Genomic DNA, 15,680 nt, shown 5'->3' on the forward strand with positions numbered 1-15,680 from the left:
CTTAGCATCTGTTCACTCTGCACAGACTTTACTCTTAAGCCGATCATATGGCTTTGATTAGTGTGCTGGTTTTCGGCAAGCTAGACTCTCCATGGCAAATGTTAAAGACAAGGACAGCATGGATAGCTATAGCTTGCAAAAACCTACAATACATCCCACAACCACACTGGAAAGCGATGGTCACCAGAACGTACATGATGAGTAAATTATGATTGTAAATTCTTCGGAGTCTACAGCTTGATTACATCTCAGCTTTAGCTCACTCTTAAACTCTCACCTAAAGCTCATCAGCATTTTCATCACCTCACTCTCTTGTTAACAACAATCCCTATCTTTTCCTTTTTTGATTCATGTAAATTATGATTGCATTGTGACTATATGGCCTGTCTGCAGCTTATTCTACTTTCCTACTTGGATCCAATTGCAACTATACAGTAGATATTTATAGCTGTCAGGGGTACTCATCCAAGCAAAATACTAACTGAGGAGGCAGTCACAGCATATGGGGTTGGTTGGCTGGGAGACAAACACGACTTTTTTATTTAGCAAAAGTGATATAGCCCAGAGGGAAAGTCTTGCACAACATACCATGGCAGATGTATGACACAATCACTTCTGAAAGATGGCTTTCTCTTAGTTTAGCCACATTTTATTGTGGTTTATAACTGACCAATAATTTACCTAAAAAAAAACAACCCAAAAAAACCCTATGCATGGCAGTGCAGTGTTTTAGAGGATCTTGAAAGGTAGTCTGCAAATAATTTTAAGCAGTCTTGTTTAAAAACACCCAAGCACCACTATAGGGGGGTCCAATCATCTGGGCTGCATCTAAATAAATAAGATGAGAGCAAGTTGTAATGAAAAGCATTTGATATCAAGCCACAGGTTTAATAACCCTACAATAAATTGAGACTGGGAGCTGAAGTAATGAAAGCAGAGAAGAAGTTGGCTGAGCAGGAAATGACTGGGAGAGAGCCTAAGGGAGGAGAGAGAGAGAGAGAGAGAGAGAGAGAGAGAGAGAGAGAGAGAGAGAGAGAGAGAGAGAGAGGTTTACAGTTGTTCCACATTTAAGGGACGCGACGGCACAAAGACCCCTCAGTGTTTTTAGCTGGTTTTCCCCAAAGTAACCTTCCCAACTCTGCTGTGAAACTCACTGAAACAACAGACACATTAGGCCTCCGTCCACACCTACTTTCACGCTCATACGTTTGTACATAAACACAGGCAAACACACACACACACACACACACACACTGTCAGCATGTTAACATTCAAGAATGGCTCTCCCAGCTGGCTCTTCCAGCTTACACTTTGCTGTCTTTCTTTCATTCCCCTTCGGCTATGCACTCTGTTTTTTTTTTTTTAACTTTTTTGCTTTTCAGGAGGCAACTTGTTCCCTTGCTCTCGTCACCAAAAAGGTTTCCCATCTGCTTCCGATTACCTTTGGCTGCAGTTGGTTTGCCGCCAGCCATCTGGGCCAGTGTGGCGTCTCCGCTTACTCCTCCGCTCCCAGACAGCACCGAGGGAGGCACACGGGGAGGCACAGACAGAATAGGCTGGGTGGGCAGAGCTGCTTGGCAAGTTAGGATTTCAAAGGCTGAGATTGGCTGACACTGCAAACTATAGGCAGCAATCTGGGAGGAACGAGTCTGATGAAACCGTGACTCTTGTCCTTGGCTTTGGTCTCTTTGCCTAGGGGCAGTGAGGGGCTGGGGAAGTTTGTTACCCATCGCTATTATAAAGCAAACCATCATCTGTGTCGGCCCCCGAGGCAAAACCTGACTCACAAAACTCCAGTCAGCATTGTGGATAATGCACCAAATTTGTCCCTACGATAGAAACCAGAAAGCCAAGGTTTAAATCTGTTATGAGCCACCTGTTTGGTCCTGTCAGCCTGGAGCTGAACTGGTACATCCAAATGAGATTCATATCAGAATCAGAATCATGTTCTATCATGTTTATGTAGGTTTGCATATACATGGAATTTGATTCTGGTTTCGTGGCTCTCTCAGTGTACTTAACGTAGAATAACAACACTGCAACACAACAATCTTCACATATATACACAAGGATTGACTTATACAGGCGAGATACGAGGCGGTAAAGTGCTGTGGTGCAGAGAATATATCAGAGATGCTGAAATAGATGTTAGTAGGTTACTTACATACACGCCTGGGAATAATATTCTTCAAGTGGTGTCAATGGGAATGTAAACATATAGCCTTACCTGTAGGAAATCGTCCTGGGTGCCATCAAAACCTCTTCTTTTTCTATGGAACAAGTAAGGGGGGGTGTAAACATTTCCGTACCATTTGTCTTTCATTGACTATTGTATGCCTGTATTGGCAGATTGTTATGAGGTGTATCTATTAAAGTTTAAATTTATTTCCTAGATGAAATCGGCATTGTTATATAGTAATCTCGCATTTGTCTATCATTCTGAGATGTGGAAAAGCTGCACTTATCATTTAGTCATTCCACCACTTAGTCAACCTTCAGTTTGCCATATGGTTAGGCAGTTAGCCAACAAGTCATTCACACGGTCGGCCAGTGTTGTAGTGGCAGCAACTTGCAGCCTCTGTCACATTTTTCTTTCTCAGTGCCTCTATCATAATACCTCCTTCAAGCCCTGTCTGAGCTTCAAGCACAGCTTTTTACAAGATCAATGTCTTCCTTTCTGCACAAACTCTTTTCCAGTGGGCAGGCAGCTAAAAGAGGGGGGCTGAGGGGTGCAGGTTGAGACCAGCTCCTTTGTCCCCCGTGTTCTAAGTGAAAAGCAGACTGTTTGTCCCTGACAGAATCCATGATTGATTAGCTAAAACAATATCTTGGTGCTGGGCAGACATTCATTAGACGCTGAGTATAAACTGGATAGATCAGTCTTTCCACTGGGGGGCCTCTTGGGTCAGTGGGATCTCATGCTCTCCGCCACTCCCATGCCTCTCTCTCTCTTTTCCCTCTGTCGCTCTGTCGCTCTCTCTCTCTCTCTCTCTCTCTCTCTCTCTCTCTCTCTCTCTCTCTCTCTCTCTCTCTCTCTCTCTCTCTCTCTCTCTCTCTCTCTCTCTCTCTCTCTCTCTGTGTTGCTTTCTTTTTTCAGCTCCCTTCCTTGTTCTTTCTTTGAAGATGCAACCCTACTCTGTCCTCTCCGCCTCCATCCCCTTTTCTCCCTCATTCTCTCTCATCGCCTTCTTTCTCTGTCTCTCTGTTGTCCTCTCTCTTCCTTCCTTCGCTGGCTCTCCCTCTTATTCACTAAACCGCTTCTCCTCTACAGGGTTACAAAGAAGAGTGTGAACACACCAACGCTGCTGAACCAAGTGGAGGACTCCATCCCTCCCCTGTCAGGACGTCTCTGGAAACCATCATCCATCCACCAGGACAGACTTGAGTAGCTGACATGCTGTAGAGGCTCCTGCATCTCTCTGAACCAATCAGCATTTCAACCAAAGTCACAGTAGAGTGAGTGTGTGTGTGCGTGCGTGTGTGTGTGTGTGTGTGTGTGTGTGTGTGTGTGTGTGTGCGTGTGCGTGTGTGTGCGTGCGTGCGTGCGTGCATGTGTGTGTGCATCTATGTATGAGACAGAGATTGAGTGAGACAAATAGAGAGAAGACAGAAAGTGAGTCTGCAAACAGAGCAAGAGAGATAGAGTGGCAGACAGACAAAAAGAAAAAGAGTAAAGAGCCCAGACTGTCGTTTCCAGCTGCAGCTATGGCCCTGGAGAGCGCTGTGCTGTCCCACTGCTAGGCGAGGGGGCATCCCAGAGGGCTGGAGACATGTTGGAACATAGGCCTGGGGACCACTGCACTGAATCTCGTTACTATAGCAACTACTGTAGTAACCATGGAAACACTATGGAGGACCCTGGCCTGCACTGTCATCACTACCATAGTTGCCACCGTGGTCGCAGGAGGGCACAGCGCTGAGGAGCTTGCACTGTCACAAGGTGAGAGAAACGTCCCTCCGGCTGATTGTGCTTTGTTGTTGTTAGTTAGCTCATCTAATTCTTCTGAGGTCAAGAGACGAGGGCTCAAGGGCACACACTGAAGTGACAGATCCCGTTTTAAGATTTAAGATTTTCAGTGGAGAATGTGAATGATTCAAGGGCCCACATCTTTTGGGGTCCCCATATGGTGAGAGTACCACTGTATTTTAAGGAGTCAGGGTTTTGGAGGAGAGAGCACATCTCTCATTTGGGCTGGATAAGTCAAACAAGTCCTACTCTTCTGTTATCGTGTTCGCAAATATGGAATAGACACTTCATTCTGTTTTATGATGACAAAGCGCATGTAAGTATATTTTTCATCCATTTATATTCACAAAATATTTTTCATGTTATTGGAAGCTACTACACACAAGCCACTGTAGTTGCTTTTATCCATTATCCACACACAGTTCTGAGACAAGGTCATGCTGATTTAAATCAGCTGCACTGTTTATCGCAGGGTTTTTTTTTCTGCTTTCTGAACTGTCCGTAGGATGGACTGAGGCACGCTCCAGGCCTGTGGCTACGGTCTGCTGAAGTCGAATTTTGCTTTCACAAATCATATTCTGTGGCATGGCCACACGTCTGTCTCTCTCCCCTCTCTCTCCCCCTCCTTTTCTTCACTCTGTCGCTCTCTCTCTCTCTCTTACTCACAACACACGCTTAAGTATGACAGACTAAAAACTGCCAAAGGCAGAAATATAAATACCAGCAAGCATCCGCAGCTTTTCATCCAGAACAAGGTTGTCATTATGTACTTCCTAAACCTAACCCCTGACCCCTCCCAGTCATCTGTCTCTGAAGTCTGCCATACTGCTTCCTTTAAAACCACCACTCACCTTGACACACACTTTGAATTCCCCCAGAAAGGGCTAGATTTATGTGGGTAAAAAAAAACGTTTGATTTTTAACCATTTCTTATGCAGGTCTCATCTCATAACTGTCAGTAAGGGGGAAAATGTCACACTTAATCAGATTTCCTCTTCTTTCACATCCATTAAAATTTAATTTCAGAAATTCTGTTCTTGTGTAAATCAGGCCTTGGATTTGATTTAGTGTGTTTTCCCCATCCAAAAGGTTTATGGGACACTATAAGTTGTGCCAAGAACACTTGTCTTTCATAGCAGTACTTACTGTGCTAAGGGTGAGCGTGTTGTTATCTCGAATTGAATTGGAAGCTCTTTGCTTTCTGCATTAACAAATAATCCTAACATGTACTACTCTGTGCCTAAAAAAATTATAACTAAAAGATGTGGAGCAAGTTGGGAATTCAATATTTGTTCAAAATTTGATTTGATTTGCACAACTATGGTGGTTTACGTCACAAGCACAGAATAAGAATGTCCCAAATAGAATTAAATTGTCTATTCAATTTTTTTCTCCCTCTATCTGCCTGTATTTTTCTCCCCCATCCCGTCTTTGCCGTTTTTGTCTCTGCACCTCTCCATCTCCTTTCTCTTTCTCTTTTTGTGTCCTCTTTGAACTTGACTCCCGTCCAAGCCTGGGCTGTTATCTTAACACAAATGCTAACCCCTATAAGTCATTTTAGATTAAAAAACTGAAAAAGAGCAAATGAAATAATGAGAAAATGGCAAAAGGCATGAAATCTCTCCCTATGATAGCAGGTTCACATCTTGTCCTGCTTTGTCTAGTATATTTGGCCAATGTATGTCTGTTTATTGAATACCAGCAAGAGAACAAATACACAGACATGCCATAGTTGGAAGTTTGGGTCTTTTTTAGCATCTTGTTTTTCTCTCTCTCACCTGTTCTGGTGATGTTACAATTGCGTGTGTGGGCGTGTGTGTGTGTGTGTGTGTGCGTGTGTGTGTGTGTGTGTGTGTGTGTGTGTGTGTGTGTGTGTGTGATTAAACTTCTGCACGTAGTATAAATATATAAACCTTTCTGTCAGATTCAGCCCCTCTGCTCTGCAACCAAGCCTCACAACCCATGCAGGCGATTGTCCCAGTCGTGACAGCCGTGAAATAAAGCTGTTGAGATGAAGAAAGACAGACAGACAGACAGACAGACAGACAGACAGACAGACAGACAGACAGACAGACAGACAGACAGACAGACAGACAGACAGACAGACAGACAGACAGACAGACATGTAATGAGAGGCAGGCTGGAAGGAATACAGGAGGAGACTTATAGGCAGTGGAGCCAGTGACAGGGCCCTCTGGCACTGCAGGCGGGCAACTCTTCAACAAAGATGAACCCAGTGTGTGGGAGCCAGCTATGGATGAGAGGAATCAGGCCCTCTACCTTCACTGCTCCCCTGTGCTGCCCAGACTGAAGACAGCTGTGGCACATCTGGGGGGAAAGAAAGAGTAAAGGAGAGGGGGATGGGGGGCAGCTCATGTTAGAGGGCTATGGTGAAAAGGTCCGCTGTTCTCATTTCCTAATCTTTTTGAAACCCAAATAAAGCTTACTTTGTTCTGAAATAAATGGATCCCCCAAACAGAACTTAATAGGGGTTATTTTCTAAAGGTGAGCACTCATTCTATTCTCTCTCTCTCTCTCTCTCTCTCTCTCTCTCTCTCTCTCTCTCTCTCTCTCTCTCTCTCTCTCTCTCTCTCTGTCTGTCTCTCTCCTTTTTCTCCATTCTGTCTCTCTGTCTCGGTCTTTCTAATATTCTATTGTCAATCATGATACATTTTTCCATCTTTCACTTTCATTAGTCAAAAAGAAACAAATGATCGTTTCAGCCTTAGGTGCCATGGATATGGGTGTGGGATGGAGGGAGGGGGACAGTTTTCCATCCAAAGTATTTCCACTGTTTTTACTTGATGATAACAGAAACCAGGGTGATGCCCTGCACAAGGGCGGGCCTTTGCCCACCCCATTGGTGGCATGAGATCATTTTTATCTGTGCAGAAACTATTGTAGATGTGACCCTGTTAGCCAGATTGGAAATGCCTGCCTTTAAATTTAGCCAGCATTGTAATGAATGAAAGATGTTATTATTTTGAAGGTCCTGTCACGTGTTTAACTTGACCTACTCACGGGTGTACGTGCAGTGCGTGTGACGTATACAGGAAGTTAGACGCGCATGTTATGAAGGTTGTATGATGAACGAACGCTAGTAAAAGCTACACAGTTAAGAACCTACGAAGTCGGCTCATTCTTGAATTATTCTTATGTCAGTAAGATAAGGCGTCTACGGACATTACATGGTGTCAGAATAGTCTGTGTATCTGAACACGAGCGGTCATGCCGAAGTTTAATCCGCCGAGTGAATTCAAGTTTGACTGCCCCGTTGAATGGCCGGAGTGGAAACAACGGTTTTGGCGCTTCAGGCTCGCGACAAAGCTGGATAAAGACGACGGGGAGATTCAAGTGAGTTCGCTGATTTATGCAATGGGAAGCGAGGCTGAAAAGATATTCAGCTCGTTTGACTTCGCGGCGGAGGATGATAAAGTGGACTATGATATCGTACTGAAAAAGTTCGACGACTACTTTATTCCCCGCCGTAACATCATACATGAGAGGGCGTGCTTCTATCAACGTAGCCAGCAGCCAGGAGAAACAGCGGAGATGTACATCCGGACATTGTATGAGCGGTCTGAACACTGTGAGTTTGGGGACAAGAGGGATGAACATATCAGAGATCGTCTGGTAGTGGGCACAAAAGACAAAGTGCTCTCCCGTCAGTTCCAGCTCACAGCGGACCTTACTCTGGTGAAAGTCATTGAACAAGTGCGCCAGGCGGAGGCAATAACAAAGCAGCTCAGCCTCCAAGCTAACCAACCAGAGGCCCAGCTGGCTAACGTCAATGTTGTCCGACGGCGGGACGGACGCCAAAAGAAAAAGGGCGGACAGCGTCATGGTGGCGGCAGTCCTGCAACCAACAAAGTAGATGAATGCGGGAGGTGCGGCAAGACGCAGCACACCGATGAGCGGAAGTGTCCTGCAATGAACAGTAAGTGCAACAAGTGTCATAAAAAGGGACATTGGGAGCGTGTATGTCACTCTAAAGCGGTGAGAGAAGTCACTGAAGAGGTTAAACATCTGTACTTTCTGGGAGAAGTTGGCAAAGAGAGCAGTCAAGAGGATTGGACTGTTAGTTTAACAATAAGTGATGTACCAATAACCTTTAAAATTGACATGGGGGCTGACGCTACTGTTATCAACCAAGCGACATTTAAAAAGCTGAAGCCAAACATAAAACTGGGACCTCCTGACACATGCTTCATAAGCCCAGGTGGAAACATCAGCTGCATAGGACAGTTTCAGGCCACAACCAAATACAAGGAGAAACAATACTCCTTTCCAGTGTATGTGATCAAGGGGAGAGGCAGCTGTCTGCTGAGTCGTCCAGAGGCAGTAGAGATGGGTCTAGTGAAGCGGATGGATGAGGTCAGTGGAGTTTTCGGTTCAAGTGGACTGCTGAAAACAGACCCAGTGAAAATAGCTCTGGTGGAGGATGCCCAGCCATACGTGGTGCATACAGCCAGACAGATACCGCTGCCACTTGTACCACTGGTTAAGAAAGAACTGCAGCGCATGGAAAATGAGGGCATTATTGAAAAAGTGACTCAGCCCACAGAATGGTGCGCCGCTATGGTGCCGGTGCTGAAACCGAACAAAAAGAGGTTCGCTGCTGCGCTGACCTAAGGAGGCTGAATCGAGCGGTGAAACGTGCTGCCCACTATGGAGGAAATAATGCCAAGGCTCGCGGGGTCAAAGTTCTTCACAACGTTGGATGCAGCAAGTGGGTTTTACCAGATCCCCTTGCATGAAGACAGCAGGGGGCTCACCACTTTCATCACCCCATTTGGAAGGTATGCTTTCAGCTGCCTTCCATTTGGTATAACGAGTGCTCCAGAGATTTTCCAGAGGAAGATGGTGGAAACTCTGACCGGGCTAGAGGGCACAGAGGTGTACATGGATGACATCCTTATACATGGAGAGACTGAGGAAATCCATGACCGGCGCCTAGCAGAGGCGCTGGGGGTCATTGAAACAGCAGGTCTCAAACTGAACCAAGCGAAATGCAAGTTCAAACAGAAACAAGTCCGCTTCCTTGGTCACATCATCGACGAGGCAGGCATCAGACCTGACCCGGACAAAGTGGCCGGAATAGAGAACTTTCCTCAGCCCCAGAACGTGACGGAACTCAAGAGGTTCCTCGGGATGGTGAACTATTTGGCAAAATACGTCCCAGAGCTGTCCACTGTAGGTCAGCCGCTTTATGGACTGCTTAAAGCAATGACAGAGTGGCTGTGGGGACCTGCACAGAACACAGCATTCCAAGACCTTAAAGCAGCATTCGCCACCGCCCCGGTACTCACCTTTTATGACGTCACTAAGGCTACGGTGGTGTCAGCAGATGCCAGCAGCTACGGGCTGGGGGGCGTTCTGCTCCAGCAGCACGGGGAACACTGCCCGTGGCCTACTGCTCCCGACAGCTGAGTGACGCAGAGACAAGGTACGCACAGATCGAGAAAGAGTGCTTAGCCAGCGTCTGGGCATGTGAAAGGTTCGAGAAGTACTTGTTTGGGCTTGACAATTTCAGACTTGTCACCGATCATAAACCACTAGTGCCTCTCATGAACAGCAAAGACTTGGATAATGTGCCCATTAGGTGCCAGAGACTGTTAATGAGGCTGATGCGTTTCAATGCAGTGGCTGAATACGCACCAGGCAAAACTTTAGCTGTGGCTGACGCACTCTCCAGAGGCCCAGAGCAGCGCTACGGAGATGGTGCTTCTCATGATGATGTTGCGGCACACATCGATGCCATCATGTGCCAGGTGCCTGCCACACCTCAAAGGATGCAGGAGATAAAACAGAGCACGGATGGGGATCTGCATTTCCAGACAGTGTTGGGCTTCTTCAGACACGGCTGGCCTGAGTATGTCGATAAAGTGCCGGAGACAGTCAGAGACTTTTATCAGGTGAGAGGGGAGTTATCTGAGGTAGATGGTTTAGTCATCAGAGGCAGTCGTATCGTCATTCCCACAGAGATGAGGGAGGTGATCTTAGAGAGAATACACGACGGGCACCAGGGGATAGTTAAGTGCAGAGAGAGAGCTAGCCAGTCAGTGTGGTGGCCCAAAATGACAGAGCACATTACAACAAAGATACAGCAATGTCAATTCTGCAGAGAACACAAGAACACACAGAGAAAAGAGCCTTTAATGTCAAGTGAGCTCCCATCCAGACCATGGCAGAAAGTTGGCATAGACCTGTGTGAGTACAAAAAGCAAAACTACTTGATAGTGTCTGACTATTATTCCAGGTTTTTGGAGATCCTAAATCTACCAACAACTACTAGCAGTCAGGTTGTAGCTAGGCTGAAGGCTACATTTGCACGTTTTGGTATCCCTGAAATTGTAGTTAGCGATAATGGGCCACAGCTAGTTTCAGAAGAGATGAGGAGGTTCAGTGAGGATTATGATTTCATCCATGTGACTTCAAGCCCACACTACCCCCAGAGTAATGGACAGGCAGAGAGGGCTGTTCAGATAGCCAAAAGCATATTAAGGCAGGAAGACCCTCTCCTCGCCCTGTTGACATACAGAGCTACACCCTCTTCTTCCACTGGAGCCAGTCCAGCGGAATTGCTCATGGGTAGGAGAATCAGAACCACCTTACCCACATTGCAGCATAACCTGAAACCGGCCTGGCCTAAAGAGGAACTGATCAAAACCGCTGACGCCGCAGCCAAATCGAGGCAGTCTTTCTACTACAACCGCAGGAACGGCGTGCGGTCACTGCGCCCACTGAACTCGGGTGACGCAGTACTCACCAAACTTGATGGACAGAAAACATGGACAATGCCAGCAGTTGTTCACAGTCAGAGCTCCACTCCCAGATCCTACATAGTGGAGACAGCTCAAGGTGAACATTACAGAAGGAACAGGCGCCACCTGTTGGCCACACCCAAAACACTCACCTTTATCAGCAGGGATCCTGACCATGTCACTCCAGGGGAGAGTGGAAACACGGATGAGTCCCGAGCAGCAGCAATGCCAACTTCCACACCACATGTTACTCGCTCTGGCAGGGTGAGCAAGCCAGCAATCCGGCTGGATTTGTGAGGCGTATGGACTTGTGTACTGTGGGAGATTTTTTTATTTTCTTTGTGAAAAGGGGGGTGATATACAGGTTGGAATTAAAAAAAATAAATATTTCAGTTGAGTTATGGACTCTTTAAAGCTTACACCCCAGGCCTGTCAGTAAAATGTTGGACATTGTAAATCAAAGATGTTTGATGTCTTTGCTCTTTCTGTTTTACGGTTGAAAGAAAGAAAATGGTATTATTTTATTTGTCAAATAAAGCTACGGTTAAAGTCAGGAGTTGCTAAACTGGAGTTAAAATTGTTGGCAGTAAATGTTCAGAGAAATGTTTAGAAAATCATCTTAGAGGGGGAGATGTAATGAATGAAAGATGTTATTATTTTGAAGGTCCTGTCACGTGTTTAACTTGACCTACTCACGGGTGTACGTGCAGTGCGTGTGACGTATACAGGAAGTTAGACGCGCATGTTATGAAGGTTGTATGATGAACGAACGCTAGTAAAAGCTACACAGTTAAGAACCTACGAAGTCGGCTCATTCTTATGTCAGTAAGATAAGGCGTCTACGGACATTACAAGCATGTTTTCCCACCATGCTGTATTTGCTCTGTTTCGCAACGCTTCCAGCTTCAAATGTTGGTTGCGTCGTCTTGAAGGGATTTTAGAGTGATGAGCATGCTGGTGCATAATTGGTGTGTGTTGGAGGGTCCTTTGGTAATGTGTAGCAAGAACAGGGTGGGCTATTAAAGTTTATGTGAATTTACAGTTGTGCTTAGCGGCTAGAGATCTCATGCTGCATGTGTGAGTGCATGTGTGAGTGCATGAGCTATCCTGTGAGTTAAGATATGAACTACACCTTTTGCCCGATAGGACAGAAATGTCTGTGCTCTTCCTCCCAGGAGGGAGGCCGGTCATTATTGAATGTCGCGAGCGCTGGCGTTGACAAGCACATAATTGCAGTAGTCTTCCGCCATCCTTCTTCTTCCGCTGTAGAGGACAGACGTACCTATTACAGGAGGGGAAAAAAATGTTAAAAACTGTAATCTAGTTTTTTTTTTGCATGTGGTTGTGGAAAAAAATTGGCTAAGAGAAACTGTTAACGCTAAGCTAACGAGTAAGAAGTATTCACGATTGGCTTCGGAGAGGCCCCCCCCCTTCTATTAGTCCATGGGCCAGAGCCCAAAATTTCCTATTTCGGTACACTCAAGGTGGCAAAACTTACTTATAATTTTTGAAAGGATCCATGTCTGTAGATGATATTTTGGTATGATAACCATTCCTGAGTGGCAGCTGTATCACAGTTATCAGCTCATGAAGTTAACCACCCCCTAAAGTAAATTGCATTTTAGACGCTGGTGCATATCCTGGTTTAGCCTCATGGTCAGGACATTTTTCAATGTTCTATAATATTGTCTTTGGTATCATTTTAAAGGGGACCTTCTTAGCTTTCATTCAAGCCCTGTTGTGGATATTTCTCACAAATATAGAGGTCACTTGAGCTCTTCAACCCGTCAATAACACACATCTTTCTGCAATTTTCGCCTAAACTATATACTTTCTTTTAGCCCTGTGGCATCTAGGAATATCAGGGACACAAAACACAAAAACTGGAATACTCACAGGACTGTAAAGATTCAGGAAATGTATAATATACCCATACTATTTCATTGTGTGAGGTGATTGTGAACCTTAAATTAGAAGGGCATTATTACTAAGAAACTAACTAGACCAAAGCCAGTTAGTCCATGGGTCAGACCAGATATCGATATCACCGAAGGTGACACAACTTCACTGGTGCCATTTTATTTGGTACACTAACAGAAGTAAAATAATACATGACAACCTTTCCAAATGAGCAGCTATTTCATTTTTCTTTCAGGAAACCTGTTTCTGTGCCTCTCACGATTGTGTATTTGCCCAGATTTTTACAAATATAGCATTTCAACACCCCTGGTACTGATTAGCCTAGCTTAAACTGTGGGACAGTTCTTAGTTGGCCAACAACCAAGGATAACCAGTACTGTGTACTTTCATTCATTGTGCTAAGCTAGGCTAACGTGCAGCCAGATAGCTTTCTACTAAACACATATAGAGGAAACTGGTATCTATCTTCTTGTCTCACTCTGGAGAAGATTGTAAGCTAATTTCCCATAATGTTAGCATGTTCTTTTAATGTATATGTTAATATGATTAGTTAAAGTGGCTACGAGGAACTTTCATCTTGTGTTGATTTTAGCGGCCTCATGTGGACAAAATACAGCTGTTGCATAGCAACTAGGTAATGTATCTATTTGTGGCTATGTAAGATAAATAATGGTAATATGACGCTGGTGAAGCAAAGTAAACTTTGTTTTAGTAGTGTTCATACACCTAAGTTACATGTATTTGTTTGTATGTGGCAGGTGAAAACTGACTGAATATGGCCACTGGTGAACAAGCAAGTTTTTACCCAATACCAAAGCGCCCACGGGTGGAGTGCGTTATCCACTGTTCTGATGATACAGATAAGCTGGTTTCACTACAAAGTGTCGACTCATGGAGAACTCTGCTCAGGGCAGCTCAGATACGAAATCATGCACCAGTTTTGAAACTGGCAAAAGACATTCCTGAGGGACAGATTCCAGCAATCTACTACCACAGAAAGTGTCGCAGTATCTTCACTATGAAGCAAATTCTTGATGGCCTCCTTGCAAAAGAAAAGAAAAGTTGTGTCTCTGCTGAAGAGAAACAATCTAAGAGAGTAGCTCGACATGCTCCAAGTACATCTAGGACTTATGATGCAGAGTGCATATTTTGTCAGAAAAACAGCAAATATTCCAAGAGACAGAATACGAGAGAAGTACTGGTGCAGTGTCGGGAACTGCGAGCTGATGCAAAGATCAGGAGTGCAGCCACAAAGAAAAGGGACAGCAGAATCCTTGCCATTGTGAGTAGAGACCTTGTAGCAGCTGAAGGGCACTACCACAGGTCATGCTATAGACTTTACACCAAAGAAGAGGTTTCCAAAGGAGAGGTTGCCAGCAATGAAGATGATGATGCTGCAGCCCAGTATGAAGCTGCTGTGAATAAGGCATACAATGAGCTGTTCCTCTTCATCAGGATGGAGCTTTTTGGCAATCCTCAAGTGATGACAATGACTGATCTCTCTTCTAGACTGGTAGCTTCAATGAACTCCCAAGGCATTGCCCAAGTCAAGGAATCAACCAAGAAGCACATAAGGCGAAACCTGGAGAGTGAGTTTGCTGGAGCCTTGCAGATATTCCCTGATGAGAAAGGAAAATTCCTCCTCTATCCCGATAACTTGTCCATGAGGGAACTTGCCAAAGAAAATCAGTCTCTCAAAAGGGAGCTGCAGACCCTGAAAAGTGTCAGTGCACAAGATGTTATAGCCAAAGCAGCCATCAAATTGAGAGCAGACATTAAAAGTCAAGATGTTCCTCAAACCTGGCCGCCTGAAGTCAAACCAGAAGCAGAATGTCCTACCATTCCAGAGTCGCTCATTATCTTCCTGTACTCTCTACTCACAGGCTCAAATGATCCTGATCATGCATCCCAGAGAGTGCAGTGCCTTCTGCAGTCATTTGGCCATGACATAGTATATGCAGTGACATGTGGAAATACCAAGCCTTCCAAGCACATTGTTCTGCCATTCAGTGTCAAATCGTTGACAGGAAATGTAGAGTTGATAAACATCCTCAACCGACTTAGTCACAGTGTGTCCTATTCACAGATGGAAGAGATCAACACTGCCCTGTGTCTCCAGAAACTCTCATCATCAGGGAGTGGCATTGCCCTTCCAGCTAACATCCATCCTGGCATATTCACAACTTTAGCCTGGGACAATATCGACCGTCTTGAAGAAACTGTCAGTGGTGAGGGAACATCTCACAGAGTCAATGGGATTGCTGTGCAAGTGTAACCTGCACGACAGGGGAATGGGCCTATGCTTGTGCAGGGACAGTTTACAGTCTAATGTCTAAGTTCAGTGGAGATTGGTGTAGGTTTTTTTCTAGACCGGATTCTAGTACTCACCCCAAAGACAACACACACACTCGTGGGTATAGTTTACAATAAAAAAACCAATTTATTTCAACAGTTCAAAGTAAAGTTATTTCAATATCAATACTAAATTAGATGTGTTATATATATATATATTACTCTATTATACTTTTTAAAAGTTCTTCCTAATATTCTATTTATTGTCTATATCTATCTATATTCTATTTTATACCCTTCTAATATATTACTCATGCAGCCATATTCTACACTAACAAATTAAAGAAAATAATCCAAAATAAAGTATGAGTGCACTCAAAGAAAATAATAAAGAAAAGAAAAGGGGGAATGATTCAGTCTTCCAATCTGTGCAAGGTGCAATGTCCAGATCCTACCACAATCACAGGGGCAAGTTAATGTAGAGGCGATGATGATGAATCCAAATCCAGGGCGATGATGGGGGCAATCCAAAGGGGGTATCCAAGGGTTCCAAAAGGGTGTAGCAAGGGGGGTTGTTCGGGGTACTAAAAAACCAGTCAGGATTCCTTATTAATTGCAATCTCTATCAAACAATTACAAACAAAATAAAAATACCCAAATCTAGAGTCAATTCTCAGAATTAAATCCTTTCCTACATATAACTAATATGCGGCTGAATGACAACTGCCTGTTGCTGT

General features: G+C 44.7%; 1 protein-coding gene across 1 annotated transcript in view; it reads left to right on the top strand.

Moving 5' to 3' along the window:
- Positions 1–3,837: 3,837 nt before the first annotated feature.
- adamts10 (ADAM metallopeptidase with thrombospondin type 1 motif, 10) overlaps positions 3,838–15,680 on the top strand; it is a 115,997-nt gene continuing 104,154 nt past the window's right edge. Inside the window, 1 exon segment of the mRNA XM_056276784.1 lies at positions 3,838–3,940. Coding sequence (XP_056132759.1) covers positions 3,838–3,940 — 103 coding nt within the window.

This window comes from Lampris incognitus, chromosome 3 (genome assembly GCF_029633865.1).
Source record: "Lampris incognitus isolate fLamInc1 chromosome 3, fLamInc1.hap2, whole genome shotgun sequence".
NCBI classification, from domain to species: Eukaryota; Metazoa; Chordata; class Actinopteri; order Lampriformes; family Lampridae; genus Lampris; species Lampris incognitus.